Raw genomic sequence first — 15,965 nt, forward strand, 5'->3', positions numbered from 1 at the left:
CTTCTCTGCTGCCCTTGTTCTCCTTCCCTGGCGCTCTCCTTCGCTTCCTTCACCAATCCACCCTTTCTTTCTGCCCCTAAACGTCCCATGCTGTTCCCCCGCACCCCCCAGATGCTCGTCCCCACGTTGCCCCAGCAGCCGCACCCCTCAGGCCGGGTGGCGCGGCTGGTACAGATCACTCGCGCAGGCTTCGCATCCTGGGTGTTTGCCAGAAGGCGTGTGGACAACGAACTTGGAAGAGCACAACTAAGAGCTTGCGGGCTTATAAAGGAGCCAGGATTTGCGTTTCTGCACGCCTCCCCTGCGTGGCCAGGTTACCTGTGCTTGCAGCACCAGGTGCCAGAGGGATTTTAGCTGTGTATCAGCCCCCCAACACATGCAAATGTCGCTCCTGCCGAAGAGAGCGTTTACCATCAGCGTTTTGTTGACTGGAAAAAAAATCATCACTCTGCAGCACAGCAATGTCAAATTAGATTTACACATGCTAAAACCAGAGCCTTGAATTACAACGTAATTGTGTCAGCGTCAAACAGTCGTTAACGCAGCTGGCTCATTTAGCAAAGCCAGCCCACGGTCGGCCTCAAGGCTGGGGGCCGCAGCCGCATCCCCCCTGCCTTGGGCCTGTGGAGGCGGCAGGGTTTGGGGAACGAGTCTGCGATTAGGCAGGCGTACCCCTACCCCATCCCCAGGGGTGGCACCCGCGACCGCGAGCCAGGGGGACGCGTTACAGCCTCGCTCTGCTGTGCGGTAACCAACACGCGCTTGCCTCCTACTTCCAATGTACGTGTATTTTCCTTCTGGAGCCCTAAACACGCCCAGGGGTGCGCAGCTCGCCCCGCCAGCCTCCGCCCTGCCTCGGGGCGCCGGCTTCCCGCTGCCAAGGCAGAGCAGCAGGGCTGCGGGTGCGGCGCTGCCGGCAATGCGCGGGCCTCGTGCCGTGCCCCGCAGCCCCAGCCCAGTGCCGGGAAGGCAGGGGCTTCAGGGCAGAGTCGAGCCCGCGCGTTTCACAACCCCCTCCTGTGCGCAGAGAGCCACCGCTCAGCCGCAGCCTGGCTCCGACGGTTTATCCCAACGTGTTTTTTTCCATCCGGAGCGGTGACGGTGAGGGGCTCCAGGCAGGGAAGAGGAGGAGCTGCCTGGCCCACGGCAGGCAGCGCCTATATCCCCATGTAGGTGCCCCGCGGAGGGATGAGGCCAGCGGCTGCCACACGCTTTTCACTTGTTAGGAAGTTGAAGGTTGCGCAGGCGTTCGGCTGTGAAATAGAAAAGGGAGGGAGTGAAGCCCCAGGCCTCGGGCGGGAGATGCAGCCCTTCCCCACGGGGCGCACAAACCCCTCCCTCCTGCCCGGGGGGGGGGGAGGACACACGACTCCCAGTGACCACCGCCCTCCCCTCTGCGGGGGTGCTGCCCGTGCGCACCCCTCCGCACACCCCTTCTCACCGTGTCCTGCACCTCCACAGCGATCCCGCACGCCCGCATCTGCTTCAGCACGGCGGGGTGGAGCCGCTCCACCCTGTCTCCCGTGCCCAGCACCAGGATCTCTGCAACCAGGACGTGACCGCAGGCAAGGGCGGGCAGGGCTGCCCCGGCCCTCCCTGCCCTCCCTGCGGGGGCCCGCAGATTCCCCCCCAGCCGCCCCTACGGAGGCCAAGTGAGGAGGGAGCCTGCCCCACTGCGCCCCTCCTGCCCCGCTGCAGAGGAGAAGGATGCCAGAGAGCAGCTCCTTCCCCCAAAATGCCGGCAGGGCACTGCGGGGCGGGCAGCCGGGCCCGAAGGGCAGCCAGGCCCAGCCCAGGAACCAGCTCAGGCAGGCTGCAGCAGCGCAGGGCCCCGGCCGCCCCACGTACCTATATGGGGCTCCAGCAGCCGGAATAGCGACAGACTCTCATGGGAGATGTCCCTGTAGGAGCCAACCTGCGGGGACAGCGAGGGCACTGAGCGGGGCAGACCCCCGGGACGCTCACCCACAGCGCGGGTGGGGGCCGAGCAGCCCGTGCCCCGCCGCCGGGTACTCACGTTCCACTGGAGGATGGCGCGGGGCAGGATGGCGCAGGGCCCCACCACCAGGTCCCCGCTGATGGTGAAGCCGCGGTTGGTGTAGCCCTCGATGAACATGGTGTTGGGGGACTCCGGCTCCAGCACCGTCACCCGCGTCCGCTGGTAGAGCTCATCGTCCGCGGGTGTGAGCCGGTGAGACCGGCACGGCGCCCTGCAGGGACGGGGAGCGGCTGGGATGCGTGGGGCTCACAGCCAGCCCCACGGACACCCCACAGCAGCCCCATGGACACCCCACAGAGATCCCCACAGCCACCCCAGGGACACCCCACAGAAGCCCCACAGAGATCCCCACAGAAGCCCCACGGACGCCCCACAGAGATCCCCACGGGTACCCCAGGGACACCCCACAGAGATCCCCACAGAGATCCCCACGGACACACCACAGAGATCCCCACGGGCACCCCACCACCGACCCACGGGCACCCCACAGCCGCCCCCCCGCGCCCTCCCCCGCCCAGCCCCCGTGTGACAGCCCCGGCCCCGGCCCCGGTGCCGGTGCCGCCGCCCGTACCCGCCGCCCGCCCGCCGTGCCGCCGGGCCCAGCAGCCGCAAGGCCGCCACCGCCATGGCCGCGCCGCCACCGGAAGCGCAGAGCGGCCCCGCCCCTTCGCCGCGCCGCGCCCCGCCCCTCCCCGCTCGCGCCCCCTGGCGGCCGCCGCCGGCGCCGCCGCCCGGGCTGGGACAGCGGCACCGGGGGGCGGGAGCGGGGCCGGCCCGGGGCCCCCGCCTCCGGCCGGGGGGGGGGGGGGGGGGGGGGGGCGGCGGGGAGGGGCGCAGCCACGGCCGCCCTCCCCCGGGCCCGCCCCGCCCCGACTTGCTGCGCCCGGGGCGGGCTGCGGCCGGCGCCGGAGCGAAACCGAAAGCGGCGGCGGGGCGGGGAGCGGCGCGGCGGGGCGGGCGGGGGGGTGGCACCGCGGGGGTCCCGCCCGGGGCGCCCCGATCCCCGCCGCCGGGAGGGCCAGGGCTGCTGCGCCGGAGGCTGCGGGGCCGGAGGTGAGAGGGGAGCGGGCGGCTCCCGGTCCCGGGTCCCCGCCACCCCGCGGGCGGCCGGGCCGGGCGGCGGGAGGGAGCGGGAGCGGGACCGGAGCTCGGCTGCGCTCCCGTCCCGCGGCCGCGGGGCGCCCGCCCGGCCCCGCCGGTGCCCCCGGGGGCCGCCCGGGGCTCGGCGCGGCTCTGCCCCGCTCCCCCGCCCCCGGGCACGCCGTGCCCCACCGCGGGGCGGCTGCCGCCAGCCGGGGCTGAGCCCCCCGGGCCGCCGCCGTGACTCCCCGGCCCCGAGCACCGCAGGCTGCCGGCTGCCTCCCCCCCGTGCCGCGCTCGGTGGGGCCGCTGGCAGCGGGTGGCGGGGGCCCGGGGGGTGCCCCGGGGCTGGGGACCCACGTCCCCCACCCTGCGCCAGCCGCCCGGGGCCGGCCGCAGCCCCGCTGCCGCCGGGGGTTACCGGGAAGCTCCCCGGCGTCGGCGATGGGACCTTTCCCGCCACCGTGCCACGCCGCGCTGGGAGGCGTCGGGAATCCCCGGCACCGGGACCTTTCCCGCCACCGTGCCAGGCCGCACTGGGGCAGGGAGGCGTCGGGAATCCCCGGCACCGGTGACGGGATCTTTCCCGCCACCGTGCCAAGCCGCGCTGGGGCAGGGAGGCGTCGGGAATCCCCGGCACCCCGCAGCCAGGCACCCTCGCTCGACGGCGGGGCCCCGGGTCCCCCCCGCGTGAGCACCGCGTGGGGCCGGCGGGGTTCCCCGCACGGTTTCACTTCCCCCCACGGCGGGTGCCCGAGGGCCCCCTCACCGGGGCCCGGCCGCAGGCGTTGGCAGCAGTGAGGGCTGTGCCGTGCCGTGCCGTGCCACCGCCAGGCGCAGGTGCCGGGGCGGGTGCCCTCCCTCGGGGACGGCTCGGGTTCCCGGGCCCCGCCGGGGGCTGCTGGGCTGGCACCCAGCTCCAGCCCCACCGGGGCTTTGTTCAGAGCCGTTTCCTTTTGGCTCGGCCGCGCCGCCCTCCCCTTGGCACCCAGCCCGCGGCACAACCCCAGCCTCTGCTGGCACCCCCGGCCACAACCGGCCTGGCTGCGGCTCCGGCACAGCTCCTCCGCCCCCGTCCCCGGCGGTAAGTCGCCCTCTCTCCCCTCCTTGGCCCGCCGGCCGCCCCAGGGTCGGGGTGGCGTGGCGGTGGCCCCTGTGCCCGTCCCTTCACGGCGTTGGCGCGGGCAACGGAATCCCAAAAGCAGCTGTCCCCGCTGCGCCCAGCTGCCCTGGGGTTTCGTTACCCGCGCTCCCGCCTCCGCCTCGCCCCGTGCACCCCGCTGCCCGCCACCGCCCCGCGCCAGGCCTGGCACTGGGCAAGAGCCGCTTGCCCCGCTCCGACCCCTCCGTGGGGCCAGGGCGACGTGTGGGGGCCACGCTGGGAGAAGGAGGGGGTTGGGATGGGGGCTCTCCGGCGGTCTCATACCCCTGATGGCTAAAAATAGCAGCTCGCTTCCTGGGGACTAACCGCCAGGGCGAGCGTGCCGAGCGGCGGCCCCGGCTGCCGGCTGCAGCGTGGATGTGGCCACCTGCACCGGGGAGGTGCAGGTCGTGCGATGCTGCCTGGGCTTCCAGCCGCCACCGGCCCGCGCCGGGCTCTCCCTGGCCCCCTGCTGCTGGCAGGGGCGAGCGGTGCCCGGGCGGGATCTGTCCCCCGGAGAGAGACGGCTTTGGAATGACACGATCACTCCCGCTGAGCGGGCAGCCAGAGAGCCATCGGGGATGTCGTGTCTGTCCAAAGCTCTTTCGGCGCCTCCGAGAGCCACCCCGCTGCCAGGCCTCCCATGGGCTGCCTGCGGGGACCCCCGGCGCTCTGGGGATGGGGACGGATCCAGCCTGGACCCCACCATGAGCAGCGACACGAGGTCCGGGTGCGTCCCCCCTGGCCCCGGCCGGCCGGGCAGGGGTCCCGGTCGGCTCCTGCCCTGCGGACAGTCAGCAGTTGGTCTGGTGTGAGCAGCGATTCTCAGATCACCTCTTGGCTGTGGGTGGTGCAGGGAGCACCCCACTGCCGCAGGGCCCCGCGCTGCCGGGGCGGGGGGACACGGCCACCCCCTCGGCTGGGGGACACGGCCCCGCTCCTGCTGCAGGTTTGCAGAGCTGCCCGCGGAGCCCCGAAACGAGGGGCTGCGTTCCCAAGCAGGGCCCACGCGACCGGCCACGCTGCCGGGATCTACCCCGGCCCCCGCCGTGCACGCAGGCCCCGGAGGAACCGGTTTGGGCCCTGCAGGCAGAGCGGCCCCCCCGGCCCATGGGGAAGGAAGGGAAGGGCAGGGAAGGGCAGGCGGGGAGGCCCTCGGCTCCCTGCTGCCGCGGCGGGGCTCGGCGCTTCCTGGCTACCCGCTCCCCGCCAAGCGGGCACGGGGCTGGGGACGTGCCGGGCCCCCGTCCCCATCCCCAAATCGGAGCTGGCTTCGACGGCAGCCCCGGCAGGGAGGAACAGCCTTGGGCAGCCGGGCGGCGGCCTGGGCCCTCCGCTCCTTCAAATCTGCCCTTGAGACGGCCCCGCCGCGGAGGAGCCCGGCTCTGCGGGTGTCACCGCGACCGCGACGGCGCGATCTGGGCTCCTTTCCACCCACCGGGGCTGGGAGGCTTTGCCGGTGCGCCCCTCGCACCCGTCCTTCGCCGGGAGGAGGGCGCGCTCCCCGTCGCCCTTCGCCCGGCTGCGGTGGCGAACAGAGCCGTGCAAGCGCCGACGGTGCTCCTCAACCCTTGCCTCAGCCGCGGCGGCCTCGCGGGTGGCGAGGATGAACGGGAAGGCCTGGCCCTGCCAGCGGCCCGGTGCCGGTTCAGCCGGGGCCTGCCCTACGCCCCCCGGTCCCGCCAAACCCGCTCCCCCGCCGCCGGCCCGCCGCACCCATCATGGCGGCCCCGCGCTGCCCGCCACACCCATCATGGCGACCCCCCCCCCCTCCGCCCGGCGCCCGTTCCTCCCAAGATGGCCGCCCGCGCTCAAGATGGCCGCCCGGGAGCGCTGCGCGCCGCGCCCAAGATGGCGGCCGCCTGCCAGAGCGAGCGGGCCGGTGATGTCACTTCCGTCCTGCAGACCGGAAGCGGCGGCCGGGCTCCCATGGAGACGGACGAGGACCGGCCGCGGCTGGCGGCGACGCTGCGGGCGCTGAACGGGGCGCTGGGGCGGCCCGCCGCGCTCTGGGTGAAGGAGAGCGGCGCCCGCAACCTGCGGCACCGGGACTTCCTAGCGCCGCGGGCCGCGCTGAGCGCCGCCTTCCCCGGGGGACAGGTAGGGACGCGGCGGCGCGGGTAGGCCGCGGGCGGGGGCGTGGCCAGCGCCACGTGCGTGCAGGGGACCGACGCCTTCTCTCCCGGCAGGTGCCCGCTGACGTCGTGGCGGCCGTGACGTCATTAGGAGGCCCGGGCGTGCTGGCGCTGCGGGGCTGTCAGGAGACGCCGGCGGGGCTGGCGGTGCAGGTGCGGCGCCCCGAGGCCTTCCGGCGCCTGCTGGGGCCCCTGCCCGCGCCGGCCCCCGCGGCGGGGGCGCAGGCGGGGTGGGTGCTACTGCACTGCCCGGCCCTGCGCCGCCCCGCCGCCCCGCGGCCCCGCCACCTCCGCCCCCTCCTGCTGGCCGACCACCTGGCCCAGCTGCTGCGAGCCCAGGGGTGAGTGCCTCGCCGCCGCCCCGCCGCCCGGCCCCGCGCTGCCCAGCGCTCGCCTCTCCCTCTCTCGCAGGGTCGGCGTCCGCCTGGTCCCCGCCCTCGCCGAGGAGGGGAGCCGGCAGCTCCTGCGGCAGCTCCGCGTCGACTGGCCCTCCGACTCCGGTGGGTCAGCCCTCCCGGACGCCGTCTCGGCCTTGAGGCGAGCGCTGGGCCTGTCCCCCTGTGCCGCAGCCTGCGAGCAGGGGCCGGGCGCGGCCGCGCTGCCTGAGGACATCATCTGTAAAGTGCACTTGAAGAGCTTCGTGGAGCAGCAGGGCTTGGTGGGCTATGACCCCAACCTAGACGTCCTCCTCGGTGAGCCCCACGTGTACAGCTGCTCTAATGTGACGGCAGGGGGGGCGAATGGCTGCAAACAGGCCTGTTTCCTTTTTTTCCCAATTGTTTTTACAGAAAATAAGGGGGGTTTAGATCCAAATTGCCTCCTCTTATTCCCCTTCAGTCCGGTTTGAGCCAGAAACGCAGACAGCCTAGGGCAGAGCGATGGTGCAGGGTGGCGGGGGGGTGGCAAACCCTCGTGTCCCGCTCTGAGCGTCCTTCCTTCTTTCAGTGACGGAGGGGAAGCTGCGGTCCCTGGCTGAGCTGCAGCAAGCCGTTCTGCAGTGCGCGGTGCGTAACCCTGCAGCGCTGCCTGCCTCTCGCTTTCCAGATGTTGTTCCCTTCTGTCATGCGGTAGCATTTGAGCTCCCTGCTGTGCTCTGCTGCAGGCCGGCGGCCAGGGGAGCTGCTGCAGCATCGTGCACGTGGTGAGCTGCGAGGAAGAATTCCAGCAGCAGCAGCTGGATCTGCTCTGGAGGATTTTGGATCCAGGAGCCCACACAGCTTTGCAGGTGAGGAACCTCCGCCCCTCCTCACTGTGGCCCCAGCGTCCTTGCGCTCAGCCAGCCTCCTTCAGTGCTGAGGCTCAGCCTTGCCCCCCTTGTGAGGCTTCCCTTTCCCTTGGCGGCCCCTCCACGCTCTTGCCCAGGCGGTGGAGCAGGCTCTCTGCCTTTGGGATTTCATAGAATCATAGAATCGTTAAGGTTGGAGAAGACCCTTAAGATCATCGAGTCCAACCGTTAACCTATCACTGCCAAGTCCACCAGTAAACCATGTCCTCGAGCACCACGTCTACCCGTCTTTTAAATACCTCCAGGGATGGGGACTCAACCCCTTCCCTGGGCAGCCTGTGCCAGTGCCTGACATCACTTTGGTGAAGAAATTTTTCCTAATATCCAACCTAAACCTCCCCTGGTGTAACTAAGGAGGGGGCAGGAGAAGACTGCGGGGACACAGCTGGAACAGGGCTGGTTTTAGCCCAGTTCTCCTGCACTGCGTTTTGGTGGCGCTTCTGAGTCTTTGATCCCAGCCCTGGCCTCTCCTCTCTCTTTCAGAAATACCTTGTCTGTGGGCCAGTGAAGGTGACAAACCCCTCATCGCCCATCGGGGCAGACCAGTACTTCCAGTAAGTGGGTGTGTAGCAAAGCACCTGCTGTGCTGCTCGCCTGCCAAGGTTCCTGTGCTCTGCCTGGCCCCATAGGCAGCCACGCCACAGTGCTGAGCAAGCTGGTAGCGCACCGAGAGTTCTGCGCAGTCCCGCCATTCGGTTTTTCTGTGGCCTCAGGGCTGTTTTGAGAGGACTGGAGGTGCAGAACAGAAACCACAGGGCCCTCCCCAGGGGCCTCCCCCAGCCGTGCTCCTTCTGGCCATCTCAGTGCTGCCAGGGGGCTGCCAGGAGGAAAGGCAGCGGCAGGAGCTGGGCGCCGCAGCGGCGCAGGGTGGTATCTCCGTGCCTTCACGTGTGAGTGGATGGCCCTGGCGCAGGGGCGGCCCCTTTCTCAGCCAAAAGGCAGAGCTTGTGCCCAGTGCAGTGCCTTCCTTGTGGCACGAGGGGCTGGCTGCGGCGTGGCTGTCCGGGCCCGGCTCCTGGAGGTTTTGTACCAGTTTTGCTTGGCCGGGTCGCCGCTGCAGCTGGGATGCCCCGTGCAGCCCGAAGGCTGGGGGAGCCCTGGGGTGCTCTCTGGGGCCAGCTCAGCCCAGGGGTGGTGGCTGTGAGCGTCTGTGTTCCTCCCAGGCTCCGAAAGCGCCAGATGTACGAAGCCTCCGTGATGAAGTACGGGGAGCTTGCGCAAGGTGAGGGTTTGCTTTCTGGCTCTACGCAGATGCTGCTTCATCCCTGTCTCCGCTGCTCCCAGGTCTGCAGCCCGCGGGGCTCTCCCCCACGGTGCTCCCTCTCCCCTCCGCGATGCAGCCAGGTGCTGACCTTGCTTGGGGGAAGGCGTCTAAACCGCCACGCGGGGGCTCCGGCTCAGAGCGGCAGATGCAGACGGGGGCCAGGGCTGGGGACGCGTGGTGGTCCCCAGCTTCCACCGGAGCCCCCTGGCCCTGGCGGGGGGGGGGGGGGGTGTCCTGCCTGGGCGCTGGGGGTGACGTTACACGGGCATGGAGCGAGCTGTGCGTGATGGCACCTGTGTTCTCCACAGATGAGGCCTGGACTGAGGTGATCGATACCCTCACGGTGGCTGCCATCAGGTTTGAGATGCTGAGCACTGCTCACCGGAGTCAGGTATTGTGGTTTGCGCAGAGCCGGGGCAGGCAAGCCGCGGGAAAGGCGGAGCGGCTCTGTGCTGAGCAGCCTGGACTGCGACTTCTCCTTGTCCTCAGATCACGCTGGACCTGGACAACAGCAGCATCTCCACGAAGGGAACCAAGAGCGGCGCCTTCGTGATGTACAACTGTGCCCGGCTGGCCACGCTCTTCGACACCTACCAGCGGGCTGTGGAGCGGGGTGAGCAGCAGCCCTCCTCCGACAGCCACTCCTGGGCTGTTCCTCATGCCTGGAGCCACAGGGACTTCTCCAGGCACAACAGCAGTCTCCCACCTCCTTTCCAGGCACGTACCCACCTCTGCCACCAGCATCAGAACTGAACTTCTCCTGCCTCCGGGAAGAGGTGAGTGCTGAGAAGGGGAATGTGGGGACCTGCACGCCCTCAGCTCCAACGATGGCTGCTGCTGGCGCGGGAGGATTCGGCCCTCTCTGACACGTAATCCTTTCACAGGGCGAATGGCTCCTGCTGTTCAACTATCTCCTGCCCTTCCCTGAAGTCCTGCAGCAGGCAGCAGAGCTGCCTGCACCCACCAAGGGGATCCGGATCACAGCCAACACGGAGACAGTAAGTGCCACGTGCCGTAGCACCCATGGGTGCTCATCCTCCAACCATCCCGGCCCAGGGCAAGGCTACGGGCTGGCAGGGTGCTGCCCACTGGTGAGCGACGCAGGGGCGGTGCCAAGGGAGAACACTGCAGGACCCCTGGGGCTCCTCCTGCTGTGCTCGGGGTGGGGAAGGGCTCAAAACCAGCCAGACCCTGCTGTGCCAGCAGAAGCTCTCTGTCTTGCAGGTGTGCAAGTTCCTGATCCAGCTCAGCATGGATTTCAGCTCCTACTACAACCGGGTCCACGTCCTGGGGGTAAGTCGGATGTCCCAGGCCTGCAGCAGCGGGGCAGCCGTGTGGGGAACGGGCTCCGGGGTGCCAGCAGTGTGATGCAGCCCCGCAAGGATGCGTGCACAGGGTGCCCCTAGGGCCAGCCCGTCGAGGGGCAATGTGGCCACCAACCCCAAGTCGCTGCCTTTCTCCCCACAGGAGCCGTTCCCTCACCTCTTTGACCAGATGTTTGCCCGCCTCCGGCTGCTGGGAGCGGTGAGGGATGTGTTCCACAGCGCCCTGGCAACTCTGCACCTCCCTCCTCTCAGCCAGATCTGAGCCACCGCCGAAGAGCTGCGCCACGGTGCGACAGGCGCCAGGACAATGCACCACGAGGGGAAGGACGGGGCGCGTCCTCCCTGGAGGGCGGTCAGGCAGGGAGCCTCAGCCCCGCACAGGTGCTTCCCCTCCTGCTGCCACATTTTGAGGGTTTGGCTACGCGCACCCCGTGGCTGTGCCCCGTGTGGGAGATGGGGGCGGTTTGCCATGTCCGCACCAGCAGACGGGAGGATGCCTGTGGCACCCTGCGAGCGGGGCTGGGGAGCACCGCGGGAGGCAGCACCGGGGACCAGGGCACCAGAAAGCCAGGCACCAACCTCGCTTCCCTCAAAACTGTTTATTGAAGGTGGCTCCATGCTGGCAGGGAGCTCCTGAGGCTCGAGGCCCCCGTTGGGCCCTGGGCCAGGCCCTGATACCAGGGTCCAATACACTTGTTGCTGGACCAATGCTGGGGCTACGTGCAGCCGTTTGTCCTTCCCTGTGCTCTGACTGTGCCTCAGCGTGAGGCGGCACTGAAGGGCTGTTCTGAGGGGCGCTGGCTGGGCGCAGGCTGGCACAGCACGCGTAGGCGGCCGCCCCTCACCCCGCAGGCTGCTGCTGTGGAGAACCCCACTCATTTCGGCACAGTCCCCAGCGCCGCAGGGGCAGGGCCGTCACACGGCCCCGTCCCAGGGAGCAGGAGGCTGCAGCCTGCCAGGTGCCACACCAGCGCCGGACTGGTCCCCTCAAGCTGCCAGGGCTGGGCACGGTGCTCAGCGCCCTCCCGAGCAGGTTCCCCTCTGGAACCAGGGCTGAAAAGCCCAGGCATGGGGGTCTCTCACACCTCAGGGAAGAGGAACTTTGCCTGGACAGGGCAGGACCCCGCTCCTCCTTTACTGCCTAGGGAGCTGCAGGCTTGTCCAGGAGGGGTCACGTCTGCCTTCTCCCCTGAGGCCGCCAGCCTTGAGCACCCCAGATGTGGCTATGCTGTCCCCGAAGGAGCCCAGCACACCTGTCCCCTCAAGAGGGGACACATCAGCACGCAGGCTGGGACAGGGCCTGCGGTGACGGGCAGAGCACAAGCGCAGGGTGCCCTCCCCAGGCATGCGGGGAGCACGGTGGGAGCTCCCGTTACTGGGGAGCCTCCGGCGGAGGGGGCTCGGGGGGGGCCGTTCCGCGCAGCATCTCCAGGCCCTGCCCGCAGAGCACGCAGTAGTACCGCAGCTCCCCCCCAGCCTCCGCCGCCTCCCAGCAGTCCAGCTCGGCCAGGTCAGGCACGTGGAAGAAAGTGGTGCTGAGCGCATCCAGCCTGCCCGGGCCCCGCTGCCACAGCGTCAGGCGCTGGTCCACCGAGGCAGAGAGCAGCAGGTCCGGCCGCAGCACCCGGATCCCCGTCACGTGGGCGGCGTGGGCGCAGGGCCTGGCCACCCGCTGCAGGAGGCGCAGGCAGGTCCCCGCCGCAGCCTCGCCCCCGCCAGGGGCCACCTCCAGCAGGCAGACGTGGATGGAGCCGTCGTCGCTGCCGCTGGCCACCAGGTACCGTCCCTCCGGTGTCTCGCGGACGTGGAGGCTGTTCACGCCGCAGCTGTGAGCCATGACAGTGAGCAGCGGGGCGCCCAGGGCTGGGAAAACAGGCTGGGTCAGGAGAGCGATGCTCACCTTGGCCGGAGACGCAGAGCCGAGCCGCCGGCAGCTGCACCTACCCAGGGGCTGCATCTCTCCCTCCGCTCGGTGCAGGGCGTCCGTCGCATCTGCGATGGGGCCGGTGATGTCCCAGAAGGCGAGGCTGCCGTCGGTGGCTGCACTGCACAGGAGGTGCCTCCTAGAGGGGAGGCGTTGGGGGAGCCTCTGGCCGCAGCCCCGAAGGTCCCCACCGAGATCCGGGGAGGCGGCAGAACAGCCCCCACGGACCCATTTCTCCTTTCCCTCCACCCGCTGAGCTGCCGGCTGCCGCCCCTGCAAGGACGAACGCTTCTCCCCAGAGCGCTGGTGGTCGCAGCACAGTGTTCGGGGCTCACCTCTCCCCACCTGCCCGTGTGTGTGGGAACGCCTCCACCTTCAGCACGCAGCGCTGGTGGTGAAACGACTCCGCCACCAGCACCAGCTTCCGAGCGGCCTCCAGCAGCCCAAAGACCCTGCGTTGGAGCAGAGGGCAGTCGGCCGTGGGAGAAGGGGGCTCCCGGCACCTCTGTCCCCACTTCCCACCATGCGCCATCCTGCTCCCGGCTCAGGGCCGGCCACGTCCATGGCAGCAGCCTTCCCCACGGAGCCGGCTCTGCTCCGGTCCGCCATTGCTAGTCCCAGCTCCGTTCTCCCTGCCAAGCCCCGCGACAGGTCCTCACCGGACCGATCCATCACTGCAGGCGGCAGCCAGGAACTTCCAGGGCGTCGGCGGCTGCTCGGAGCTGGTCCCGGGCAGGACTGAGAGCGACATGTACCTGCAGCAAACACGCGATGCTCACCGACGTCTCGGTGACACCTGCGGCCCCGGGGAGGCGGGCAGCGCAGCAGAGCAGCCCGAGCCCAGCGCGGGACACAGCTCTGCGCACTCAGAGGAGGCAGGAGGAAAGACCGAGCCTTTCCCTAACCCCAAAAGCCCCTCCAGGCCCAGCCGCTGGGCAACGTACACCAGAGCCGAGCCGGCTCCTTCTGCCTGCAGCCACGCAGAGCGGCTATCCCAGCGGAGGCCGGCGCAGTTCCCAGCGCCCTCCCGGACCGCAGTCACCGCTAATCCTGCCTCAGGCAGTCCCCGAGCATCACCTTGTCTCCGGGTCCATCTTGACAAGCTTGTGCCTGTTCTTCTTCCGCTCCCAGTGCTCGTCCAGCCGGTGCGAGGCCACGTGGATGACCTGGCAGGCCACGGCGCTCTCGGAGGCTGGGTCCCCGGCACACAGCAGCCGGTAGCACTCAATCTGTGCCCGGCCGCCCGCAGAGAAGAGCAGGGCAGACAAGCCCTCGTCGCCAGGTCCTGCGGGGCCGGCCAGCGCCAGCGCCCTCACGCTGGAGATGTGGTCGCTGAGCCGGGCGAGGGGCACGGCTGCCCGGGAGTGCTCGCTGAGCGCCAGGACGCAGGCCGTGGTGTCCTCGCTGCCGGTGACGAAGACGTTAACGGCGGCGCGGCCAGGCACCTCCACTGCCCCCAGACGCCGCACGCAGGCGATCTCCCGCCCGTGCAAGGACGCCAGGAGCACCTGCTGCTCGCAGGGCTCGGCCTCGCAGCGGTACAGCATCACGTCCCCGCTCTTGATGAAGGCGAAGGCCTCTGCCGAGGGGCTGCTGCAGTAGCTCCAGGAGCGGTGCCCCCCGCCGCAGGGGACGCAGTGCAGGTTCTCGCCGGTCCTGCTGCTCCACACCACAAAGTTGTCAGCGTGAAAGCCCAGCACGAGCAGGTCTCCATCCGGGGCGAAGCGCAGCTCCTCGATCCACTGCAGCCCTTTGCAGGGCCTGTGCTTCCGCAGGACCTCCAGCTGCTGGCCCTGCAGGCGGAGCTGGCGGTAGCAGCCGTCCCGACCGGTGCTGTAAATGTAGCCCCCGTGGCAGGTCACCGAGGTGACCCCCGTCTTCCCGTGGAGCCCAAAGAGCACGGACAGCGGGGCCTCGAGGGGAAAAGCCCCTCTGCGTGACAAGCAAGAGGGCTCCGACTCGCCGCCGGAGTCCTCGCCGGCTGGGTCGGTGCTGCTGTCGGCAACACTGCCGTCGGCGATGCCGGTGCTTTCCGCAGCCCGCCCCGGGGAGCTGCTGCAAGGGAAGAGGAGGAGGGAGCCCCGGCGGTCCCCGCAGACCAGCAGCCCTCCCTGGGGCGGGAAGGCCGCGCAGGTGTGCCAGCGCTGCTTGCAGGGGGGCAGGAGGTAGCGCCCCATGAGCCGCGCCCGCGGCGCCCGCCCGGGGCGGTGGGCGACGTCCAGCCAGAGCATCTCCCCGTCGGGCCCGGAGGCCAGGAGGGCGGCGGTGTCGGGGGGCTGCCCGGGGCGGGAGGCCCAGCTCAGCCCGCGCACGGCCCCCTCGAACAGCCCCAGCGCGGCGGCGGCCCCGGGCCGGCCCAGGGCGAAGAGGAGGAGGCGCCCGTCGCCGCCGGCCAGGGCGCAGAGCGCCTCGGCCCCGCCGGGGAGGGGGGCGGCCGCCAGCACCCCCCGGGCCCCGCCGGGGAGGGGGGCGGCCGCCAGCACCCCCCGGGCCCCGCCGGCGGCGGCGGCGGGGGGCAGCACCGGCACCCACCGCCCCGCCGCCGCCTCGTAGGCCGCCAGCCCGCCCGCCTCGCCCAGCGCCAGCACCCGCCGCGGCCCCGCCAGCAGCACGGCCCGCGGCCGCACCGGGGCCCCCAGCGCCGCCGCCGCCGCCGCCGGGGCCGCCCGCCGGGGCCGCCAGAGCCGGACGCCGCCGTCGTCGCCGCCCGTGGCGAGGCAGCCGCCGGCGGGGCGCAGGGCCAGGGCGCGGAGGGCCCCGCGGTGCCCCCGCCGCGCCCGCCGCACGCCGCCGCCGCCGTCCCACTCCAGGCAGGCGCCGTCCTCCCCGGCGCTGACCGGGCACGGCCCCCGCAGCGCCACGGCCGCCACCCGCGCCCCGTGCCCGTAGCAGACCAGCAGGCAGCAGCCGTCCCCGTCCCCGTCCCCGCCGCCCAGCTCGCCCACGGCCCAGAGCCGCACGCTGCGGTCCTCGGAGGCGGAGGCCAGCAGCCCCCGCGCCGCCGCGTAGCAAAGCGCCAGCACCGCGCCCCGGTGCCCCAGCAGCCGCCGCCGCGGGGCGGCCGCCGCCGCCGCCCGCCACACCACCACCGCCCCCGCCGCCGTACCGGCCGCCAGCGCCAGCCGCCCCCAGCCCGTCCCCGCCAGCGCGGCGCAGCGCAGCGCCCCGGCCCCGCCGCAGCTCGCCCGCCGCAGCCAGCGCCCCCCGCCCCGCCACTCGTAGATGGCCACGGTCCCGCCGCCCAGCGCCAGCGCCAGCCGCCCGCCCGCCGCCCACCGCGCCTCCCACACCCGCGCCCCCACCTCCCGCGCCGCCCCGCCGCCGCAGGCCGCCAGCCGCCCCCCGCCGCGCCGCACCGCCAGCACCGCCAGCCAGCGCCCGCCGAAGGCCGCCACCCGCACCACCGCCCCGCCGCCGCCGGGCTCGGCCCGCAGCCCCTGCACGCTGGCCTCACGCAGCACGATCCGCCGCCCCGCCGCCGCCCCGCCGCTCAGCCGGAACGCCGCCACCTCCGGGCCCGTGCCTGCGGGACACCGCGTCAGCCGCCGCCGGCTCCCTCCCGGCCCCGGCCCCGGCCCCGGCCCCGGCGCTCACCCGCCAGCAGCACGTCCCCCGCCACCTCCAGCGCCGTCACCGGCGCCACCAGCGCCACCGACTCCATCTTGGCGGCCCCGCCGTTCCGCCCCGCCGCTCATTGGCCGGGCCCCGCCGCTCCGCCCCCGCCTGCCGCTCATTGGCCCGGGCCCCGCCCCCGCCCGCCGCTCATTGGCCCGAGCCGCGCCGCCCCGCCCCTCAGAGCCCGCGGAGCCGCC

The 15,965-nt window shown here is 71.7% G+C and overlaps 3 protein-coding genes across 6 annotated transcripts; 1 reads left to right on the forward strand and 2 right to left on the reverse strand.

The window, feature by feature from the left end:
* Window positions 1-449: 449 nt before the first annotated feature.
* NDUFAF3 (NADH:ubiquinone oxidoreductase complex assembly factor 3) lies at window positions 450-5,885 on the reverse strand. 2 transcript variants are annotated; one of them, XM_087745317.1, is made up of 5 exons: window positions 5,659-5,885; window positions 2,018-2,210; window positions 1,849-1,915; window positions 1,442-1,542; window positions 450-1,253 (listed from the first exon to the last, which is right to left on the reverse strand). In XM_087745317.1, exons 2-5 carry the CDS (start codon window positions 2,114-2,116, stop codon window positions 1,158-1,160), a joined length of 363 nt encoding a protein of 120 aa, XP_087601443.1. In that variant the 5' UTR covers window positions 2,117-2,210; window positions 5,659-5,885; the 3' UTR covers window positions 450-1,157. The 2 variants fall into 2 exon arrangements, with proteins under 2 accessions (XP_087601443.1, XP_087601442.1); XM_087745316.1 differs by lacking the exon at window positions 5,659-5,885 and adding an exon at window positions 2,571-2,700.
* Window positions 2,985-10,938, forward strand: DALRD3 (DALR anticodon binding domain containing 3). 3 transcript variants are annotated; one of them, XM_087745300.1, is made up of 14 exons: window positions 2,985-3,052; window positions 6,126-6,320; window positions 6,410-6,696; window positions 6,767-7,047; window positions 7,301-7,359; window positions 7,458-7,580; window positions 8,124-8,194; window positions 8,804-8,862; window positions 9,213-9,295; window positions 9,394-9,517; window positions 9,622-9,680; window positions 9,789-9,902; window positions 10,129-10,197; window positions 10,372-10,938. In XM_087745300.1, exons 2-14 carry the CDS (start codon window positions 6,150-6,152, stop codon window positions 10,489-10,491), a joined length of 1,620 nt encoding a protein of 539 aa, XP_087601426.1. In that variant the 5' UTR covers window positions 2,985-3,052; window positions 6,126-6,149; the 3' UTR covers window positions 10,492-10,938. The 3 variants fall into 3 exon arrangements, with proteins under 3 accessions (XP_087601426.1, XP_087601425.1, XP_087601424.1); XM_087745299.1 differs by lacking the exon at window positions 2,985-3,052 and adding an exon at window positions 4,054-4,163; XM_087745298.1 differs by lacking the exon at window positions 2,985-3,052 and having other exon boundaries at window positions 5,858-6,320.
* A 147-nt stretch (window positions 10,939-11,085) lies between these two features.
* WDR6 (WD repeat domain 6) lies at window positions 11,086-15,964 on the reverse strand. The gene is made up of 6 exons (XM_087745290.1): window positions 15,748-15,964; window positions 13,231-15,676; window positions 12,813-12,908; window positions 12,489-12,605; window positions 12,174-12,292; window positions 11,086-12,092 (listed from the first exon to the last, which is right to left on the reverse strand). Exons 1-6 carry the CDS (start codon window positions 15,812-15,814, stop codon window positions 11,602-11,604), a joined length of 3,336 nt encoding a protein of 1,111 aa, XP_087601416.1. The 5' UTR covers window positions 15,815-15,964; the 3' UTR covers window positions 11,086-11,601.
* Between the last annotated feature and the right edge of the window lies 1 nt (window position 15,965).

Source organism: Nipponia nippon, unplaced genomic scaffold, assembly GCF_047370975.1.
Source record: "Nipponia nippon isolate SJK-2023a ecotype South Korea unplaced genomic scaffold, ASM4737097v1 scaffold_9, whole genome shotgun sequence".
Taxonomy (NCBI): Eukaryota; Metazoa; Chordata; class Aves; order Pelecaniformes; family Threskiornithidae; genus Nipponia; species Nipponia nippon.